Source organism: Perognathus longimembris, chromosome 18 (assembly GCF_023159225.1).
Source record: "Perognathus longimembris pacificus isolate PPM17 chromosome 18, ASM2315922v1, whole genome shotgun sequence".
Classification (NCBI taxonomy): Eukaryota; Metazoa; Chordata; class Mammalia; order Rodentia; family Heteromyidae; genus Perognathus; species Perognathus longimembris.
In genome coordinates, this window is record NC_063178.1 from 22,362,277 (window position 1) to 22,382,082 (window position 19,806).

The 19,806-nt window shown below is 43.1% G+C and overlaps 1 protein-coding gene across 5 annotated transcripts in view; it reads left to right on the top strand.

Moving 5' to 3' along the window:
* Positions 1-1,104: 1,104 nt before the first annotated feature.
* The window catches only part of Zeb1 (zinc finger E-box binding homeobox 1), a 148,874-nt gene continuing 130,172 nt past the window's right edge, over positions 1,105-19,806 (top strand). For 2 of the 5 annotated variants that reach the window (XM_048367814.1, XM_048367815.1), the window contains exon 1: positions 1,309-1,407. In XM_048367814.1, the coding sequence (XP_048223771.1) occupies positions 1,350-1,407 (58 nt within the window). In that variant the 5' untranslated portion in view covers positions 1,309-1,349. Of the gene's footprint in view, positions 1,226-1,308; positions 1,408-19,806 lie in introns of those variants that run through there. The other 3 variants (XM_048367818.1, XM_048367817.1, XM_048367816.1) reach the window with 3 other exon arrangements.

Consider the following 19,806-nt stretch of genomic DNA (forward strand, 5'->3'; position numbering starts at 1 on the left):
GGCAGGACATCTCACCTAGGCCCAGCTGGAAACAACCCTTTTTGGGCCAAATGGGAAAGCCCCACTTCCTAGACCTAGTGGGGCTTCCAGTAACCTCTGCCTCCTTGCTCGGACCCCATAGAAGCCTGGTCCCAAGTTCACCCCCATGTACAACCTCCACACCCGCGGGAAGGTCTGTGCCCCTCGCTGTTCCTGCATAGACAGTGCTGGCCTGTGGGTGGATGATGGAGCGCGGCCTGTTCCTTCCCCGTCCTCCTCCAATCTGTAGTCTTTCGAAAGTCCCCAAACTCGTACAAAGAAGGGCTCGCCGAGTTAAAAACACACAAGACAAATGGAAACAAGAAGACAAAAAAACAAAACACCACCCCAGCCCCCCGAAGGCCCCGTGGGCCGGCCGCTCGCTGCTGTTCCCTGGCCGTCAGGTCCTCCTGCGGCACGGCCGGCGGTGCTGCTTCCCGGGGTGGGAGGGGGGAGTGCGGCGTGCGGGGAGGGAGGGCGGGAGGCCGAGGGGGCGGCAGGTGAGCGCCCCGGTGCCCGCGGGGAAGCGGGCGGGGCGCGGCGTGGGCATTACTCATCCCGCGGGCGGAACTTCGCACCTCGCCCCTCGGTCCGGCTCCTCTCCGGGCTGAAGTCACTTCCCATGCGGGTTCGCTCGAGGCGGGGGTGGGGAGGGAGGGGTCCCGTCCGCGCGGGGTGGAGGGGGTCCCACGCAGCGGGGCAGGTAGCCCGGCAGGCACCCCCCGGGGTGGCCCCCGACCACCGCCCTCTCCGCCCCTCCGGGACTCCCCCCCCCCCTCAGCCTCCCGGAGAGAGGGGCTCGCCACGCCCGCAGGCCCCGCTCCGAGGGGGGCGCGGGGGGCCCGGCCGCCCTCCCGCACGGCGGCGCGGCGGGTGTGGCCCGTCCCGGAGCCGCCGGCCGTCACCTTTCCCGCCTCGCGCGCGCGCGCGCGCCCGGCCGCCCCGGGGGCCCGCAGCTCCCCGGCTCGCCCCCCCCCCCCGCGCCGCGCCGCGCCGCACCGCACCTGAGGCGGGGTGGGGAGGGAGGGAGGGGGGCGGTGGTGTGTAAGCGAAACTTTCCCCTCACCGCGGCGGCGCTCCCGGCCCCGGCCACCTCCGCGGCGGCCGCCCACCAGCCCCGCGCCTAGCAACGAGGTTCCGGCCGTAGAGCGAGCGCCCCTAGGTGTAAGGAAGGTGATGTCGTAAAGCCGCGAGTGTCGTAAACCAGGTGCGGTGGGGAGGGGGAGGGGTGGAGGCGGAGGGGGTGCGGGGGGAGCGGGGGGAGGGAGGGCGGGAGGGAGGGCGGGAGGGGGAGGAGGTGACTCGAGCATTTAGACACAGGCGAGAGGATCATGGCGGATGGCCCCAGGTGTAAGCGCAGAAAGCAGGCGAACCCGCGGCGCAATAACGGTGAGTGGCGGAGGGGACCCCGGGGGGCGGCCGAGTCCGGGGGAGCCGGGCGGCCGGGGCGCGCCCCGGGGGGCGAGGGGGGACGAGCCGGGGCCGGGGGGCGGCCGGGGCAGCGACGGGCAAAGTGGAGTGGGAAAGTAGAAAGTAGTGCTCTGCCCCCCTCGGCCGCCGCCGAGCCGAGGCGCCCGCCCGCCCGCGCCGCGGACCGTTATGTCTCTTACCTGGGCTCCGTCCGCCTAGCGGCTCGGGCCGCCCGCCGCCCGCCCGGACCGTTAGCCGCCGCCGCGCCGCCGCCGCCGCCGCCGCATCCCCGGCGCCCCGAGCGCGGCCGGCCCGACGCGCCCGCAGACTTTGCGGGTCCCGGGTGGAGCGGCTGTTGCTTCTTTGCTCACTTTTCCCCACTCTTGGCGCCCCTCGGCGCCTCCCGCTCCCCTCCTCCGCCTCCTCCGCCCTCGGCGGCCGCGGCGCCCCGGGCCCCCCGGACGGCCGCCGCACAAACTTGCGCCCCGCGCCGCCCGGTGAGGTTCGGAGCGCCGGGGGTCCCCCCGGGGGGGGCCGGGCCGGGCCGGGCTGCGGGCGCCGCGGGCTGCGTGTGGCCCGCTCGCGCGTGCGTGTGCGGGGGTCTGAGTGTGTGTGAGTGTGTGTGTGTGCGCGCGCGGGCGCCGGAGGTGCGCGCCTCGCCTCGGCTCGGCGCGGCGGGCGGGCGGACCGGGCTCGCACGGCGGCGGTAAAGTTGGGACCCGCGCGCCCTGGCGGAGCGCGGACGGGGCGCGTGGGTGCGCGGACCCCGCGCGTGGTCGGGGGGGGTCCCTGTTTTCTGGAGGTGTTGTGGGGCGTCACGGGCGGGGAGGAGGGGAGGACGCTGCGACGCCGGGACGGCCCCCCCCCCGCCTGCTTTGCGGTCGCGGGTAGCTGCGTGGAGGGCGGCGGGCCCCGTGGGTGTCGTGTGGAGTTGGTGGCTGGTTCTGGAAGCCGCGGGGCGCGGCGCGGACAGGTCCTCGGCCCGCCCGCCGCGGGACGGGGCGGCGCGCGTGGCCGCGCTCCGGGCCCTTTCGGTTTTGGGGTGCTGAGCGTGTGTGGCGTGGTGGGAGGTGGGGGTTGCGGGGGGGTGCTACCTGGGCCGGACGGAGCGCGGAAGCCGGGCTAGTGAGGCTGGGAAGGCGCTCCGGGTCTCGGGTGGGGGGGGCAGGGGGGAGGGGGAGGGGGCGGACGGACCGACGGACGCACCGGGCGGCCGCCCGCGCCGCCGCAGGCAGCGGCAGGGTGTATGGATTCGTGGTGGTGTGCCGAGGAGACACGCACCCCCTCGCCGGCCTGGCGGGAGAGTTGTCGTGGAAAGGATAAAATTGAAAGGAGGAGGAGGAGGAGAGCGGGCGCGATCGCGGGGACCGGCGGGCCGGCGGGCGGGGAGCGCGCCGAGGTCCCCGCGCGTGGCGCCGGCCCCGCGGCCGCCCTCTTGCAGTTTGGACAGCGGGGCGTGAGTGGATCGCGTTTCTGTGTATGGGGGGAGGTGGGGGGCGGGGGCGGGGCGGCCCGGTGCCTTCCCCGCGTCTCGGTCCGCGGCGAGATGTCTGCTGATTGTTATTGTCTGGACAGTTCCTGCGGCGAGCGAGCGGGGCGAGCCTGGCCTGGCCGGCCGGGGGCGGCGGGGCGGGCGGGCGCAGAGGGAGGGGAGGGGGGAGAGGGGGCCCCGCCCCGCCCCGCGCCGCGCCGGTACCTGTTTGTCTCCTAAGGGGCGGCCCGGGCCCCGCGCCGGCGGCGGCGGCCGCGGCTATATAAGGAATTCGGTGTGCGCCCGGGACGGGGACCCGGCTGCTTTTTTTTCTTTCTTCATTTTCAGGGGGACTTTGGGAGAGTGGAAGAATAAATGAGAGCCTGACGCGATCGCCGTGCCGTCCGGGGGCGGGGGGGGGATGGCAAAATGCGTGTTCAAGTCACAACTCTGCCCACCCCACGCCCGCCCCCCTCCCCGGACACACTCACACTTACACCGCCAGCACCCCAGCTCCCTTCCTCCTGCCCCTCGGGGGCGGGCGGGGGGGAGGAGGGGTCCTGCAGCCTCCGCCGGCGACGGTAGGGTTCGCGTGGGGTTGCCCGTCTCGAACCCGACGGGGAGGTCTGGGGGCCGCTGCACGATGCGCCCCTCACCATGCACGCCGCCGCCCCCACGAGCGGCTTGGCTCTGCCTCTGGAGACGCCGGGTGAGTGGCGGCCGCCGGGCGTGCGGGCCGGGCCCGGTGCCCTCCCGGCGGGGAGAGGCCCCCGGGAGGCGAGGCGAGGCGTGCCGAGGCCGTGGCGGCGCGCGCCCCGCACCGCGGCGGGCGGCCTCGTGACAGGTAAGTGGGCGCCCCCCGGGCCGCCCCGCTCCGCTCCCGCGCGCGCGCCCGCGTGGCCGGCCGGCCGGCCGGAGCCGGGGCCTCGCCGGCTGCTGACGCCATGTGTGTGACACGGGAGTGCGAGCCGCCCCGCGCCCGCCGCGTCAACATGTTTACCTGAAGGCGGAAGAATGGCTCTGGTCTCCTCCTGCTCCTCCTCCTCCTCCTCCTCCTCCTCCTCCTCCTCCTCCTCCTCCTGCTCCTGCTAGAGGTGTTGTGATCGAGCGGTACACTTGTCAGGCATATCAACAGATGACTCGAAGGGGGAACGCTTCCCCGAAAGGTGCTTGAAATCCACCGCAGAGAGACGCGCGGGCGCGGCGGCAGCAAATGGCAACTTGTGCAGGTAGAAAAAGATGGTGTTGAGTTTTCTCCCGCATCGCATGCCTGTCGGCCCCCTCCCGCCGGCCGCCGGCTTCCTGCTCCGGGGACGGCGGCGTGGGCGCCCAGCTCTCTGTCAGTGCTCCCCCTTTGTGCTTAGTATCTCTAGTTTTAAACAAGAAACAAAACGGATTGGGGGCTGGTTGGCAGGAACGTCTTGTCTGCAGTGTGCGTTCGTCTCAAAACAAAAGGTGTTGGAGACAGCACCATACTACCCCAGGTATCTTCCATTTTCATCACTTTCGGTTATGCCCTTGTATTTCTTTTTGTTCTCAAATGCATTTCATCCATTGCTGATCATCAGAGCCAACCTATTTGATTTAGCCTCATATTTTGCATATGAAAAAATGAAGTTACATGCCATTGTGTTGGAAACCTCAGGATAGGTACCGGTTAATATTTCTTAGCAACGCAGTCATGTTTAAGCTGCAGTTATTTCGGAGATAATGGTCTGGAAAATATTAACTCTTAAATCTTTTAATGAAATAATGATATATACAGGGGGAGGTAATCATAGAAATGTTTTGTTATTCATTTGTGAATGATTTTTTTTCCATTTTGAGATGTGGTATGCAGATTTTTACAGCAAAGCCTTTAGTAAAACATTTTCTCTCCGGAATACATCTGCAAGGTAGGCTATTAATGGTAGTGTCACGGAATGCAGCTAGACAGAGGTAAACCAATTGAGCAAGATTTGGCCAACGCATCGAATCTTGTGGGGTGACTAGGGTATTGATGTTACTCATCTGCGAAGGAGTGACACTGGAATTGCTGAGATTGATTTTTTTTTTACCGCTATAATTTAATGCTTGGTTGTGATTTTTTACATTTGTTTTTTTTTTTTTTCTCATTTCCCACATTGTATGTGGTTTTCTTCTTCCCCCTTCCCCCTTTTTTGACAAATGTACTCAAGCTACTGAGGACCACATGCTGATTAATTTACCTTTGATAGAACAGCAGGCAGGCACCTTTTGGTCGTCATTAGCATCGTTTCTTCTTGCTGTCTTAAAACTGCCAGTAGAGGATGCTAACAAAAATGATTGTTATGCACTAGTATCATAAGCCTGTCTTCTGGGCTGATTGAAATCTTCTGTATGAATCTGAGTCTTACTGTTACTTAAAACTAGCTCTTAATAAAATTAGACATTAGTACTTTCTAGTTACTATCCTTCTAAAGTAAAAATGTTTTTAACTTAAATAATTTTTATAAATTTGAGCATTGTAAATCTTGATATTCATCCAGTCTGCTTTAAAGCAGATTTTTCTTTTAAAAAAAGTTTATGTTCCTAGTCTGGGAGAAGAAAATGCAATGACTACTTATATTTACTTTATGTATCTGAATTTCCTTTTTTTCAGAGGAAGATTCTTGCAAATACAGTTTTTCTTGTTAAAAGATGAAATGGCTAAGCATAGAAAGTAAATTGCAATTGATAATACTATGTAACAAGTTTTCCATAACTTATGTAGACTTGAACTACAGAGCAGTTTGCAGATTGCTGTGAATGTATTTGTTAGCCAGCAGTCACTTTTGTTGTTAGTGGTTTTTAGATTTTACCCTTTCTTTCAAGTCTCTATCCTACTGGTGGCCCTTCTCCACTCCATCTTCTAGTTATCAGTATATAAATTTAAGTCTCTTAATTAAAAGTTAAAGAATATAAATTTGTTTTAAGGCTTTTTTAAATTAAGAGTCTGTGCTTATTCATTGTTGTATGCTTATGCTCTGTTCAGCAAACCAAAAAATTGAAATTATAACGTGTGTGTGTGTGTGTTGGCCCTGGGCTTGAGCTCGGGTCCTGAGCACCATTCTTGAGCTTTTGTGTTCAAAGCTAGTACTCAACCACTTGAGCCACAGCTCCACTTCTGACATTTTGGTGGCTAATTGGAGATAAGAGTTTCACGGACTTTTCTGTTCAGGCTGCCTTCAAATCATGGTCCTCAGATGTCAACCTCCTGAGTATTTAGGATTATAGGCATGAGCTACCAGTGCCAGGCTGAAATGATAACTTTTAAATGAAAATGATTCCATGAAACTTAATGTGTTTAGTTATATCTTTGTTTTCTATCCATATAGTTATGTTGATATAACTACAGTGTTTGAGCCTTGCATTAACTCAAATGTTGAAAATATTCATTTCTCTAATTTTAAATGGTGTTTCTGTAAAATGCTCTGATACCAATACCATAACGCAACAGTTAGCCCTGTTGATTGTTGAATTACATAGGAATTACCTGAACTTTCAGGTGATCCTGTATGAACTTTTCATGAATTTTTTGAAGGAAAACTTAAATGTATGCTATAAATTGAAAGCATCATCAATTGCTTAAAATGACCCTGAAATAAAACATGGGAAATATTTACTTAGAGCTTGGGGGGAGGTTGTTGTTTCGTTTTTCAGTCTTCAGTATTTCTGAATTTCCATGCCCTCCTGCATTTGTAATCTTAATAGCTCTGAAGCATGTGAGACATTTGTATTGAATTGAATTTTTAAAATAATAGTGTGATTATTTTACATAGATGTGTTTTAACTTTTCCATGGTCTTTTTGCTTTAAACACATGGCTTAGAACCAGATACCAACACAGATGCAATATCATGAAGAAGTATATTTTATCTACTTGTTGTGGTACTGGGTTTAAGCTGACTGGGCAAATACTTTACCTTGTCCTCACTAAGCAAATATTCTACCATTGGGGCCACACTTCCAGCTCTCTTTAGATTCAGGTCATTTTTCAAATAAGACTTTATGCTTTTTGCTCAAGAAGCTTCAGACCAGGATCTTCCTACCCTTGTCATGAACAACTGGAATTACAGTTGTGATCGCCCTGGTTGGCTTGTTTGACATGGTGTCTCACTGATGTTTTGTCCTGGCTGATCTTGAACCACAGTCATCTTGATCACTGTCTGCTAAATAGCTGACATTACAAGCGTGTGCCACTGTGCCTGGACAGCTACTCTTAACAACCTGTATTAAAATTGCAACAGGGGCTGGGAGTATGGCCTAGTGGAGAGAGTGTTTGCCTCATATACATGAAGCCTGGGTTCAATTCCCCAGCACCACATATATAGAAAACGGCCAGAAGGGGCGCTGTGGCTCAAGTGGTAGAGTGCTAGCTTTGAGCAGAAAGAAGCCAGGGACAGTGCTCAGGCCCTGAGTCCAAGGCCTAGGACTGGCAAAAAAAAAAAAAGCTAAAATTGCAACAAAAAGTGGAGAAAAATTTGCCCATGTTGGAAGAAGATATGCATTAGTGTGCAATGAGTTAGTGTGTAATGATTAAAGGCTGTGATGAAATTATAGAACTACTGAGGATTGAAAAATATTTCATAATCTTTGCAGCATAGCCATTCATTTTTAGGGAAATGTATGTTGTTCATTTCTAATAGACATAACTAATATAAGCAAAAGCATTCAACATAAACATTGTCAAAATATTCACAAGATTTAAACTACAAAAATATCTACATATGATAAAATGGTTCTTCACACTACCTGTTAAAGAGATAAATGTTGTGCATACTATTTGCTAAATAATTGTTACAAAAATTAGAAGGTGTTTAGATTGAGATGTAGATAGATAAATAGATAGATAGATGATTAGATAGATAGACAGTAGCAAAAGTTCCATTAAAATCCTGGTTAAAATTTGTATTTCAGCTGGACTACCATATCCACAAGAATCACTCAGTTGACATAAAGCAACTTTTAAGTTATTTTTGCTGCTATAGGTGTTTTTGAGGATGGTTTTGAATTTTTATACAAGTGAAATGTAATCTTCTTGTAGGCGCTGCTAAAGAAAATATGGTTGATATTAAGCAAAACATCTTTATGCTGCCCATGACTCTTGACCCTGTGGGGTGGGTATATGTTTCTCCAGTGCTTGAAATTTTGGCAAGTAATGAACTCTGTATCTGATACTATGTCTTTTTTATCTATGCCTGTGATGAACTTTAATTTACAAATTAGCACAATGAGAGATTCACAGCATCCAATAATAAAATGGAACAATTATAGGAAAACCAGCTGGGGGCAGTGGCTCATACTTGCCTAAATATATGTATACTGTTCATTATAAGCTAAAGTGTAATGCAACAGAACTTTTATCTTCAATCTCACCTTCCACAATTTCTGTTGTTATCGGTCAACCATGGCCCAAAATATTAAATGGAAAGTTCTACATATAACTTATTAGGTTTTAAATAACATTTATGTTCTACTGTTAGGCTTGTTTACTAAGCTTTCTTGCTCGCAGCTGGCCCGCTACCACTTGAGCCCATGCCTTCAGTCTAACCATTTTTATGCTTAATTGGAGATGGACTGATTTTACAGACATCTTTTCCTGGGTTGGTTTTGAATTGTGACCCTCTAGGTCTCAGCCTCAAGAGTAGTTTATAGATTATAGGTATGGACCACTAGCACCTGACTTCTATTCTGTTTTGATCTTCATTTACTAGTCGGCCTTTGACAGCTTTCAGTAATATGCAGAAGATGAAAATCTGGTTCTTGTTTATTGTAAAGATGATATATAGATGGGTTACAGTGAGACAGGTCAAGTAATAAGTACATATCTTTTTGAACAGCGTCACCTATTTTCCCTTATTTTCTCCCAATTTTTTCCCTCCTGAGCCTTCTCCCCTCCCCCCAAGTTGTATTGTTCATTTTCAACATAGTGTCTAGTGAGTAGCACTAATGAATTAGTTCATCCTTTACCCCACTACTTTTGTGCTTCTCCTTACCCACCCCCAAACAGATAAACTTACATAAAAGACAAAAAGTATAGAAGTCAAAAACAGTTACCAAAGGGGAAAAATGAAAGGCAAAACAAAACAAAAAAAAATCACAAAAAGTAAAATTAAAAAACCTCTCTTGGAGTTTATTTTGATAAACATCATTTTATATGGTCATATGCAAATAGCTATTAAGCCTTTGTGATCCTCTCTTCAGACTGTTTTCCTTTGGTGTGTATGTTTAGAGTCTCATTTAATTTATCATGTCCAAGTGTAATTTTTTTGTCTTTAACCATACATTGTATTTACTTGTCAATTTGTAGGCAGTCTCATTACTACAAATAAGGGAAATCATGAAGCTTATGTTTCTTTGGGTCTGATTTACTTCACTTAAAATAACTTTGCAGTTCCTTACATTTCCTTATCATTTGTTCTGATAGAAGCATAGAGTTCCGTGTGTGTGTGTGTGTCTTGGATTTCTTTAATCCATTCATCCACTGAAGGGCAGCTGAGTTGATTCCATATGTTGGCTATGGTAAACAATACTGCAGTGAACATGGTTGTACTAGTAGCTTTGATGTGGCCTTGTTTGTGATTAATGAGATAAATGCCCAGGAGTGGAATTTCTGGGTCATAGGGAAGCTCTGTGTTTAGTTTTTTGAGGAAGCTCTACATTGCTTTCCAGAGTGGTTGAACAAGTTTATATGCTTGCCAACAGTGTAGTAGCATTCTCTTTTGTCTACATCCTGGGCAGCGTCTGCTATCATTAGTTTTCTTGATATTGCCCACTCTAACTGGAGTGAGGTGGAATCTCAGTGTTGTTTTGAATGACATTTATTTTATGGCTATCAACATTGAACATCTCCTCATGTATCTACTGGCCATTCTCACTTCTTCTGAGAAGTCTTTCTTCAAGTCTTTAGCTCATTTATTAATTGAGTTGTTATTTCTTATACCATGAAGATATTACAGGAAGGGATAGGGAAAACACTAGGGTTCCACAGGTCAAAACTTCCTAAGATCCAGACTCACAACAAACCAAAGATAGACTGGATAAATGGGATCTTACCAAACAAGAGTTTCTGCATGGCAAAGGATATAGGCAGCAAGATAAATAGAAAGCCCAAAGAATGGGAGACAAGGGCCTTATGTCTAAAATATACTTAGATCTCAAAAAATTAACCCTCTCCAAAAAACTTGTTCTTAATGCACAAAAATTCACTTTGAGGATCTGTATTTAAAATTATTTTTTTCAGGGCCTATTTCTAACCAACTCTCAAGATTTAATAAGGCTACAGTGTCAGAGAAAAACTGAGTGGTCATAGTTAAGAATGAGTTGAATATTATCTTTGTGTTTTCTTGTTTTCTACATTGTTTTAATAAGCTTAGCAATATGCCAGTCTTTTCACATTCCCTAACTTTTTTGTCTTTACATGGGATGTTTGCTGAATCATTCACTTGTGTGTGGGTGCTTTACCATTTGAGCCACACCTCTGTGCTCTCCTGTCTTTCCCATCAACCTAGCCACCATCACTCTCCCATATGCCCTTTTTGCCCCACTTAGAACAGTTTCAACAAGTTCCATTGTTTTATTTTCATATGTGTATATAAAGTACTTCAGCCATATTCACCTTCCTTCACTCTTAACTGGTACCCTCATCCCCATGTAACCTATTACTTTTCTATCATTCTTCTTTTAAAAATGATTTTGGTGTGTATTAATTGGGAAAAAGTATTTCATCATGGCATTTCACGTGTGTATTCACATGGTATTTCAGATATATATTAGAATTAGTCAGATTAACCCCTCTTTCTCTCTTTTCCTGTCTACCATCTCCCCTGTCCTCTATTGTTCAACAGCTTTCAGTGAGATTCCTTTTGTCACCAACATATATACAAAGTTATTTCAGTATTGTTCATCCTCCAACATTATCTTTTCCTCTTTCACTCTCCCTCAGCCTTCTAAAGAGTTCATAGTTACAGTTGTGTCTCTGTGTATATACGTATACATACATATATACATATATGGTATTATGGCATATGTATACATATATAAATGTTATAGATACATATATACATATACACATGCAGTATATACACATTTGTGTATGTGGATATATGTATAGTATGTATGTATATGTGTATAGACAGACTATGTTTTCTTTATACATTCATCATTTGTTGAACACTGTGGTTGATCCCAATTTGGCCATTGTGAACAAAGCTGCTGCAATAAATCACATGGATATTCAGGTATCTGTCTTGTCTATTGATTTATATGCCTTTGGATATTTGCCTAAGAGTGGTATGGTAGCATTATAAAGTGGATTTGTTTTCATATTTTTGAGAACCATTCTGATTTCCACAGTGGTTGCACTAATATACATTCCCATCAATGGTGTATAAGGTTTCCTTTCTCCACACATGTTCCACCAGCATTTGTTGTTGTTTTATTGGTGGTTGACATTCTGGCTAGAGTGAGATAGAATTAATTTGCATTTCCTTCATGATTAATGATGTTGAACATTTCTTCAGGCATTAGGTATCTCTCTGTATTTCTTCTCCTGAGAATTGTTTCTTCAGATAATTTGCCTGTTGGTTAGAGTATTTCTTTTGCTATTTTTTTTTAGTTCTTTGTATGGTCTGCATATGAATCCTTTGTCTATCACATAGCTTATTTTCTACTTTCCTATTTTTGTTTTTTTTTGATTTCTTGAAAGTTTAGTGTAGCTCACATTTATCTTTAGAGTCTTTATAATATTCCTTTTAGCTCTGTATTCAAATTGGATACTTTACATTAATGTCACTTACTTTTGATCTGGTATCTGTAGATATATTTATGAAAAAGAACATTGAACTGAGAAATGAAACTCTTTGATTGTAATACTAACTTGTCACTTAATTTGGGAACTTGTCTATGGATTTGGGAAAATAATTTTATGTATCTGGGCCTGGGTTTGTTTTTCTGTGGAATGGCTATGGCAGATTACTGTGTACTAGGGCATTGCAACTGAAGAAACGAGTGCCTTGCCCCCAACAGCTTACATTGTGGTAGGAAAGGAAAAGTGGAAAAACAAACCTTAAGGACATAGTTTGGTAACTGCTATGATACGCTGTCTTATCAACATGTGTGTATAAGCAAGTTATCCTTGTAAAGACGTAGAAACAAGTGTTTCACACATGAAGAGTAGTATATGAAAAGGTCTTTCTCATAAACACACACATGCACACACACATACATGTACTGTGGGACTTGGAAGCCAGGTTTTGCTGCACTGTGTGGGGTGAGTGGAACACAGTAGTGATGAGGCTCGAAAATTGGATAGGAAGCAGTGAAGTAAAAAGGCTGTAGGTTACTTTAATAAGTTTGAATGTTATCAGATGATGTGGAAAAGTCTTGAAGCAGAAAATAACATTCTATTTGTGTAATTCACAATTTTATATTTCATTGTATACTTTGTTAGCATGTTTTAAAATTCAAAACCATATATGCTTGTTTTATGAAAAGAAGAAAAATTATAAATGTAAAAGCAAATTCATTTCTGCTTCCCTGAGTTCTCACTTATTGTTTAATAATGTGAATGGATTCACCGGATCATTGCTTTGCAGTGGAACTCTAACCCTACTGTTTCCACCACCACTTATGCCACCTTCATATCACTAAGGACTTACTTGACTAGAAGCATACACAGATCAGAGTTGCTGGCTGAGGTCTGCTTGCCGAGTTGGCCCTCTATTTCTATGCCCCACACTCTTATGAGGAAATGAGTATTTTCTTTTTCCTTCTTTTTAAATCAATAAATCACAGCCAAAGCAAAGGTGTTGTGGCTTTACAAAAATAGTTAATAATAGTTTTATTGCCATTAATTATGGCTCTCCACAGATGTTAAAACACTGTTGATTAGTAATTTTTAAAATGTTTTTGGCATTTATTAATGGTTCTAAATAGACCTCTACTTATAAATCCATTGTTTTTTGGTATAAATTCTCTACCATGGATATCTAGTAAATACAATTAAACTTTACTTGCTGTCCTTTTTATTAAGGGGAGGGGTAGGTGTCACTATATAGCATGGGCTAGCCTCAAATTCAAACTCATTGTATATTCCAGACTGGCCTTCAACTCAGGATCTTTCTACTTCAGCCTCCCAAATACTGGGAGGACAAATGCGCACTTGTGTGGCATGATTTTTGCCATTCTTTTTCTCTTCAGTAGTAGGATTTGAACTTAGAGCCTTGTATTTGCCAGAAAGACACTGTACTGTTAAGACATGCTTCCAGACTCCCCACACCCCCGCCTCACTTTTGAGACAGAGGCTTGTTTTGTTGCCAGGTCCCTGCACCTAGACTGTGATCTTCCTAGTTTATGCTTCTTACCTTTGCTGAGATGACACTTGTGTACCACAATACCCAGCTTCTTCCACTGAGAGGATCTCATGAACTTCATTTTTGCTTGAGCTGGCCAGGATCCATGATTCTTAGGATCTCAAACCTCCAACTAGCTGAGATGATATGCATTTGTCAACCAGCCAGGTATTGGTTGAGAAGGAGTTTTGTGAACTTTTTGCCTGGGCATGTCTTGAACCACAGTCCTCCTGATCTCAAGCTCTGTTTGGAAGTTACTTTGTGTGGTACAATATAGACTAAAGACCATGAAATATACTTTGATCATGTTTTGACTTCTGAAGTTTAATAATTCCTAAATAAAATGGATGTCTTATTTATGTTGCCCGTTCTTTTGAAATACTTCTTGTGTGATTTAAACTGTGTTACTTAAGGAACATTTATGTTCTGTAGGTTATTGTATATCATATGTTTTCATCAAAACCTTAAAAAATAAAATAACCTCATTTTACTATTATTCATTTCTTCCTTTCTGTACTGTTTATGTGCTTAATTTGTCTTATGTATTACATGTGAGAATAATAAAAGAGAATATAAAATGTTTATAATTTTAATTTTTACCAAACCAGACTGACTCTTTAATGGGCAACATAATATTCTTTTTTTTTAAATAATAGATGCATGTAGAGTTTCATATCATGACTTCAAAAATAGGGCACTAATGACTCATGGCTATCATCCTAGCTACTTGAGGTCTGTAGAGTTGTGGTTTGAGACCCCTTCCCAACGCATTGCTCATCTCAGTGGTAAGTACATATCTATCATCCCAGGCTAAATGAAAGGCTAAGATATGGAGAACTGTAGTTCCACACCAGACCAGGCTGAAACTTTTTTTAGGCTGCACTCCCACAGAGTGAAGCCTGACAATGTTGTGAGTCTGTGATAGCAGCAGTGACTGGAAGCCTAAATAAAGGTAAATCGTGAGCCCTTATCTCAACAATAGCTACTGAAAACTGCTGGAATTCTGTGTGACTCAGTGGTAAAATGTCAGTTTAGCATGAATGAGATAAGCTTGAGTTCAGACCCCAATACTAAAATACATACAGAATGCCAAATCACATGCTTTGATCTCTGTGGGATCTAAACCTAAAAGATAGACATGCATCCATATACCCACATACTTACATACACATATACACAAAATGTGGTTATAACTGGGATGGGAAATAAAGGAAGGGGAAATGGTGCACGATGAACAATAGCAATATACATAATGTCTATATGAAGAGAGTTTAAGGAAACTTACCGAAAGCTATTGAATAAAAGAGGTTTGAGTGGTGGGGAAAGAGAAATTGATTAGATTAATTTGAGTAAATTATGTATACATATGTGAGTTACCATAATGAAACTTATTTGTGCAATTAATATACACTAAGACAAGGAAAAAGATGAATGATAGGACAATCTGTGATAGGGGATGTAAGCATCAGGAGGTATGAGGATGACCAATGGAGAGGCTAAATGAGGATAAATATGACTGAAGTACTTATATACCGGCAAGAAAGTAGAAAAATAAAACCCGTTATATGAAGGAGAAAGGGATGATTAGTTTTTATCACAGAGCATGTATTCGTGTGTAAAAATGTCACAGTGAACACCACTTTTATAGCTAATATATGCTAGTAAAAATCATACAAATATTAATTCTCCATTATAATAGTAGGCAGCAAATTAGTATCATTTTCTTAGTATGAAAAAATTAAATCTGTTTGGCTATGAAATACTTTAAATAGGTAGTATTGAGCATAAAAACCTATGAACAATATTTATTATACAGAATTATCTTCCAGATAAACTAAATCCTAAGAATAAATAAATTAAAAGGAACAAGTTACCCTTTCAGATACACACACACACACACACACACACACACACACACACACACAATCAATATGTCAAACTATCTCTGGCCTATGCAGATAAGCTTTAGTTTCTGGATTGGTTAATGCTTTTAGGTGTTGTAGGAATAAAAGTTGTGTTTTAACCTAATTTATTTTTAAAAGGCACTGCCAATAAATGCCATTTATTCAGTTGAAAAAGAAATAGGGCTATAAAGAGTAGTCCTTGGCAAGACTATTCTGGGAAACTTGTCAGAGGATTTCATTGTAGTATTTCTCTTCACCATCTTGATTTTCATCTGATTTGTACAGAGCCTACAAATTACATGTCATCTTTTTTATCCCTCTCCTCCTGTTCTCTAATTTCTCTTCCCCCTCCTTCCTTTTGTCTGTCTGGGCTTTAAACTTGAGTCTTGTACCTGGTAGGCAAGTGCAAACCCAACTGAGTCACCTCAGCCATGCATCTTCCTTTACAGTGAAGTCCTCAGTGCTGTTAACAATGGTGATCATACTTTTACCATGACATGCTGGAGGATTCTGATCCCCACACTTTCCTAGATAAGGAAGGTAGCTGCTAGTTAAAGGTGATTTGTAATATGGATTAAGAACCCAGGAGGTAATAAATATGAGTCAGTGTAGAAAAATGTCAAGCAGAACATGGTATCAGGGTAAAATTTTTTATTTTATTGTAGTCTTTGGTAAATTACATATGCACGTTAACATTTCTGAGGTCGGGAATGAAAGCTAGAAAAATAAAGTATATATATTTTAAAATAGTAATAGAAGGAAATAAAATAGAGAAGTACTTAAAGGATAAAAAGAAGCACATAAAAATGGCAAGGAAAGGAAAGAAAACATAGAAAAGACAACATATATGAATCTAGGTTAAAACAGAGTAGAGACATGAAAGCAGAAAGGGAACAAATAGAGAAGAGAAAGACCACCAGTGGAAGAAGAGAGAAAGGTACAAGATGGAGCAACAGTGAAAGTCTCAATGTTCTATAATGTATGAAAATGTCATAATTAACTCCCATCATTTTGCACAACTAAAATATACTAATAAAATATGTAAAAAGGAATAAGTAGAAACTCATGAACTTCTCAATGACAGGTAGCTAGAAAACAAAAATACTGACGTAAAACTAAAGAAACATGTACAGTTCTGGTGTGAGTGAATCACTTGCCAACTCTGAACACATATATGCTAATAAAAAGAGAAGATAAATACAAAGCACAACATAAGAGCGTAGGAGTAAGTGCAAATATATTAGTAGGGACTGTACAGTGGCAAAAAAAAAAATCCCAGTGAACAGAAACTGGTTGTTGAATTGGATAAAACAACAACCCATTTACATGCTGTGTACAAGGAACATACTTTTTAAATGTATATAGAGAGTTTGAAATGACAAAAAATACTTTAGAATTATGTCTGAAAAGGTGTGGCTATATTAACACCATATGATTTTGATTTTGAGGCAGTTCCCAGCTTAGATAGTGAGGGTTCTTAAATAATAATGAAAGGAAAATAGAATTTTATACTAGCATGTAACCAGCAATATACCTTCAGAATATGTTAAGTACAAACATGCTCACAGAAGAAATGACATATTCATTATGATTGTAGGCTATTTGAAATAATCTCTCTTCAGTAAGTGCTAGAAGAAACAGACAAGAAAAAATAATTTAATAAAAGGATTTACAAGTTTGCCATAATAGATGGGTATGAGAACATTTAATCTTACAACTACAGCATTTTTTAATTACACAAGGACCATATTTAAAAATTGATCACATTCTGGTTAAGTATAACCAGTTTTAACAAATTTCAGTGGTCTGGTATCAGGCTATCTATGTTTTATTTACAGAGACATAAGTAACAAAACTTCCTGTATGTTTGTAAATTTGGATTCTTATTTCTAAATAACTTGAGTCAAAATATGTAAGAAAAAATAGAAAATACTTACCTGTAATTTGTTAAGCTATTTATAATTATATTTCAATAAAATACTATGTATAAGAACTTATAGATAGCTAAAGTGGAGCTTGTTCAAAATTGTAAACTTTCATATTTCTCTTACAGAAATAAAGGTTCAAGAAGAAAAGTCATGCGTTGTTAAGAATTAGAAACAGAAATGGGCTATTAATCTAATTGAAGTAAAAGGAAATAGTAATGATGGGCTATATATTAAGAAGCTGGAAAACAAAAATAACTTGTTAGCATAAAAAGTTTAAAAAGAAAAGAAACATGGGGCTTAAAAGGTTATTTGAGAAAGTTAACAATTGACAATCCCAACAAGATGAATTAAAGGAAAGGAGAAGTTACAAAGCAGTGCCTAGAATGAAGTGAAATGTTTCTTCAGATGTCTCAGGAATCTTTGGCTTTATTGATCCCTAATATAATGGTATACACTGATATAATTGAAAGCTTAGATCAAAAAGACAAATTTCTAGAAAAATAGAGCTCAAGAAGTAACAGAAGGGGCTGGGAATAGGGCTTGGCGTAGAGTGCTCGCCTTGTGTGCATGAAGCCCTGGGTTCTATTCCTCAGCACCACATAAACAGAAAAGGCCAGAAGTGCCACTGTGGCTCAAGTGGTTAGAGTGCTAGCCTTGAGCAAAAGGAAGCCAGGCCCTGAGTCCAAGCCACAGGACTGGCAAAAAACAAAACAAAACAAAAAACAACAGAAAATTAACAAAATATAAAAGAAAAATAGTTTTACACAGAAAAGTACTAGCTCTAGACAGTTTTACTAGCAAGGTTTACAAGACATCCAGACTTAGAGAAACTGTTCCAAAGTTTGGGAAATAGACAATATCTGGCTCATTTTATGAAACTGAAAGAAAAGTTGGAGAAATGAATGTCTAGGGTAACCCAAATATAGATAGAAAAATTCTTAAGTTTAATATTATGCCTCATCTAGCAATGTATAAAATAGTATAGCACATCACAACAAAATCGGGTCTAATCCTAAAATTTGAGATCAGATTATATATTAGAACTTCAGTTAATCTATTTGACTGAATTAGTTGCTTGAAGGCTGAGTCAGGTGGACATCTGACGTTTTAGCAAGTCAGTGAATAAAAGACCCCTATCTAAACATGAGAAAGGCACTTTTATTATATCACAGATAGAGTTTAACCTGGCCTGTCACACACTCGATGGTAAAGTATGGAAGCAATTATTTCCCTTTAAGGCAAAAGACAAGAGTTCTGTTAATGTCATTTTAGTCACCTTGTACTAAAGTTTGAACTAGTACAATAAGCGTTCAAAAGAGATTTAAGCACTAAAAAGACTATCATAATTAAGATTATATGATTATGTAGCCTACAAAAATCCACAGATGAATTATTTGGATTAAAATTTAAATTTGGAAGTAAAATCATTATAGTAATGTTAATTACATTTTAAACTCTTTGATGGTACATAGAATTAAAAAGTAATCTACATCATATTACAGAAATATGATATGAATAATCCTAATCAACATGCATTACAATTCTAAAACATCATTGGAAGACCTAAAGAAAGATCACATTTAATGGCATAATATATCTTGTTCATGTTTATAGAGGGAAACTTGAATATTGTAGTGATAGCAGCTCTGCTAATTTTTTTCTAAAATGTACAGGGAGAAGCTAAGAGATAACAGCAATACAACTTATGGAAACTTGATCTTTTTTTTTTTTTGCCAGTCCTGGGCTTGGATTCAGGGCCTGAGCGCTGTCCCAGGCTTTTTGTTTTTTTTCCCCCTCAAGGCTACCACTCTACCTCTTGAGCCACAGTGCCACTTCCAGCGTTTTTCTGTTTATGTGGTGCTGAGGAGTCAAACCCAGGAGCTTCTTGCATGCTAGGCAAGCACTGTACTGCTAAGCCACATTCCCAGGCCGGAAACTTTACCGTTGATGGCACTAAATTGCCAATCAGTAGGAAAACAGTGATTCCTTCAGTAATTGTTTTTGGTTAATTAAGGGAAAGCAGTTTCTCAGCTTATTTAGAAAAATAAATCAACCCAAGTAGATTGTAGATTTAAGTCTGTAAGTTATATAATAATATGGTAAGGTAAACTGTAGCCCTTTCTATAGTTGACATAGCAAAACATTTCTTATGACAGTATAAAGACACAGATAACAGAAAAATATTGACAAATATGAGTATCAAAATCAAGAGTTTCTTTTCTGGTAATTGATGCTGCATAGGACATGGGATTGTAAATACCTAGCACATCTAAAAATCTATCACTCCAGAAATAAAGCTAGCCACCTTATTAAAAAAAACACTACACAAAGGCCTTGAATGTGCCCTTTTGAAAGAATAATATTAGTTGATCAATAAATATTACATCTTGTGCATGTCTAGTCTGGAAGTGAAATCTGAATTGCTCTAAAGTGTAAGATGTTTTGAGTACTAATGGGTTATAAGTAGGAAATTTGACATCAGAACCTTTTGTGATGGGTTGCCATCAGAATACATAAAAATATTGCTTAAAAGTATCTTCAGGTTATGTGTATAAGAAATGTATGTGTATATAATATAAATGAATTTTGTGTTTAAACTTGGTTTCTACCCATAAGATACCTTACCAAGTATATAGAAATATTCTGAAATTTGAAAAAATAAGAAACCTGCAACACTTCTGATTCCTTACTTTTTGATTGAGAGGGATGAAAATTAAAAGCCAA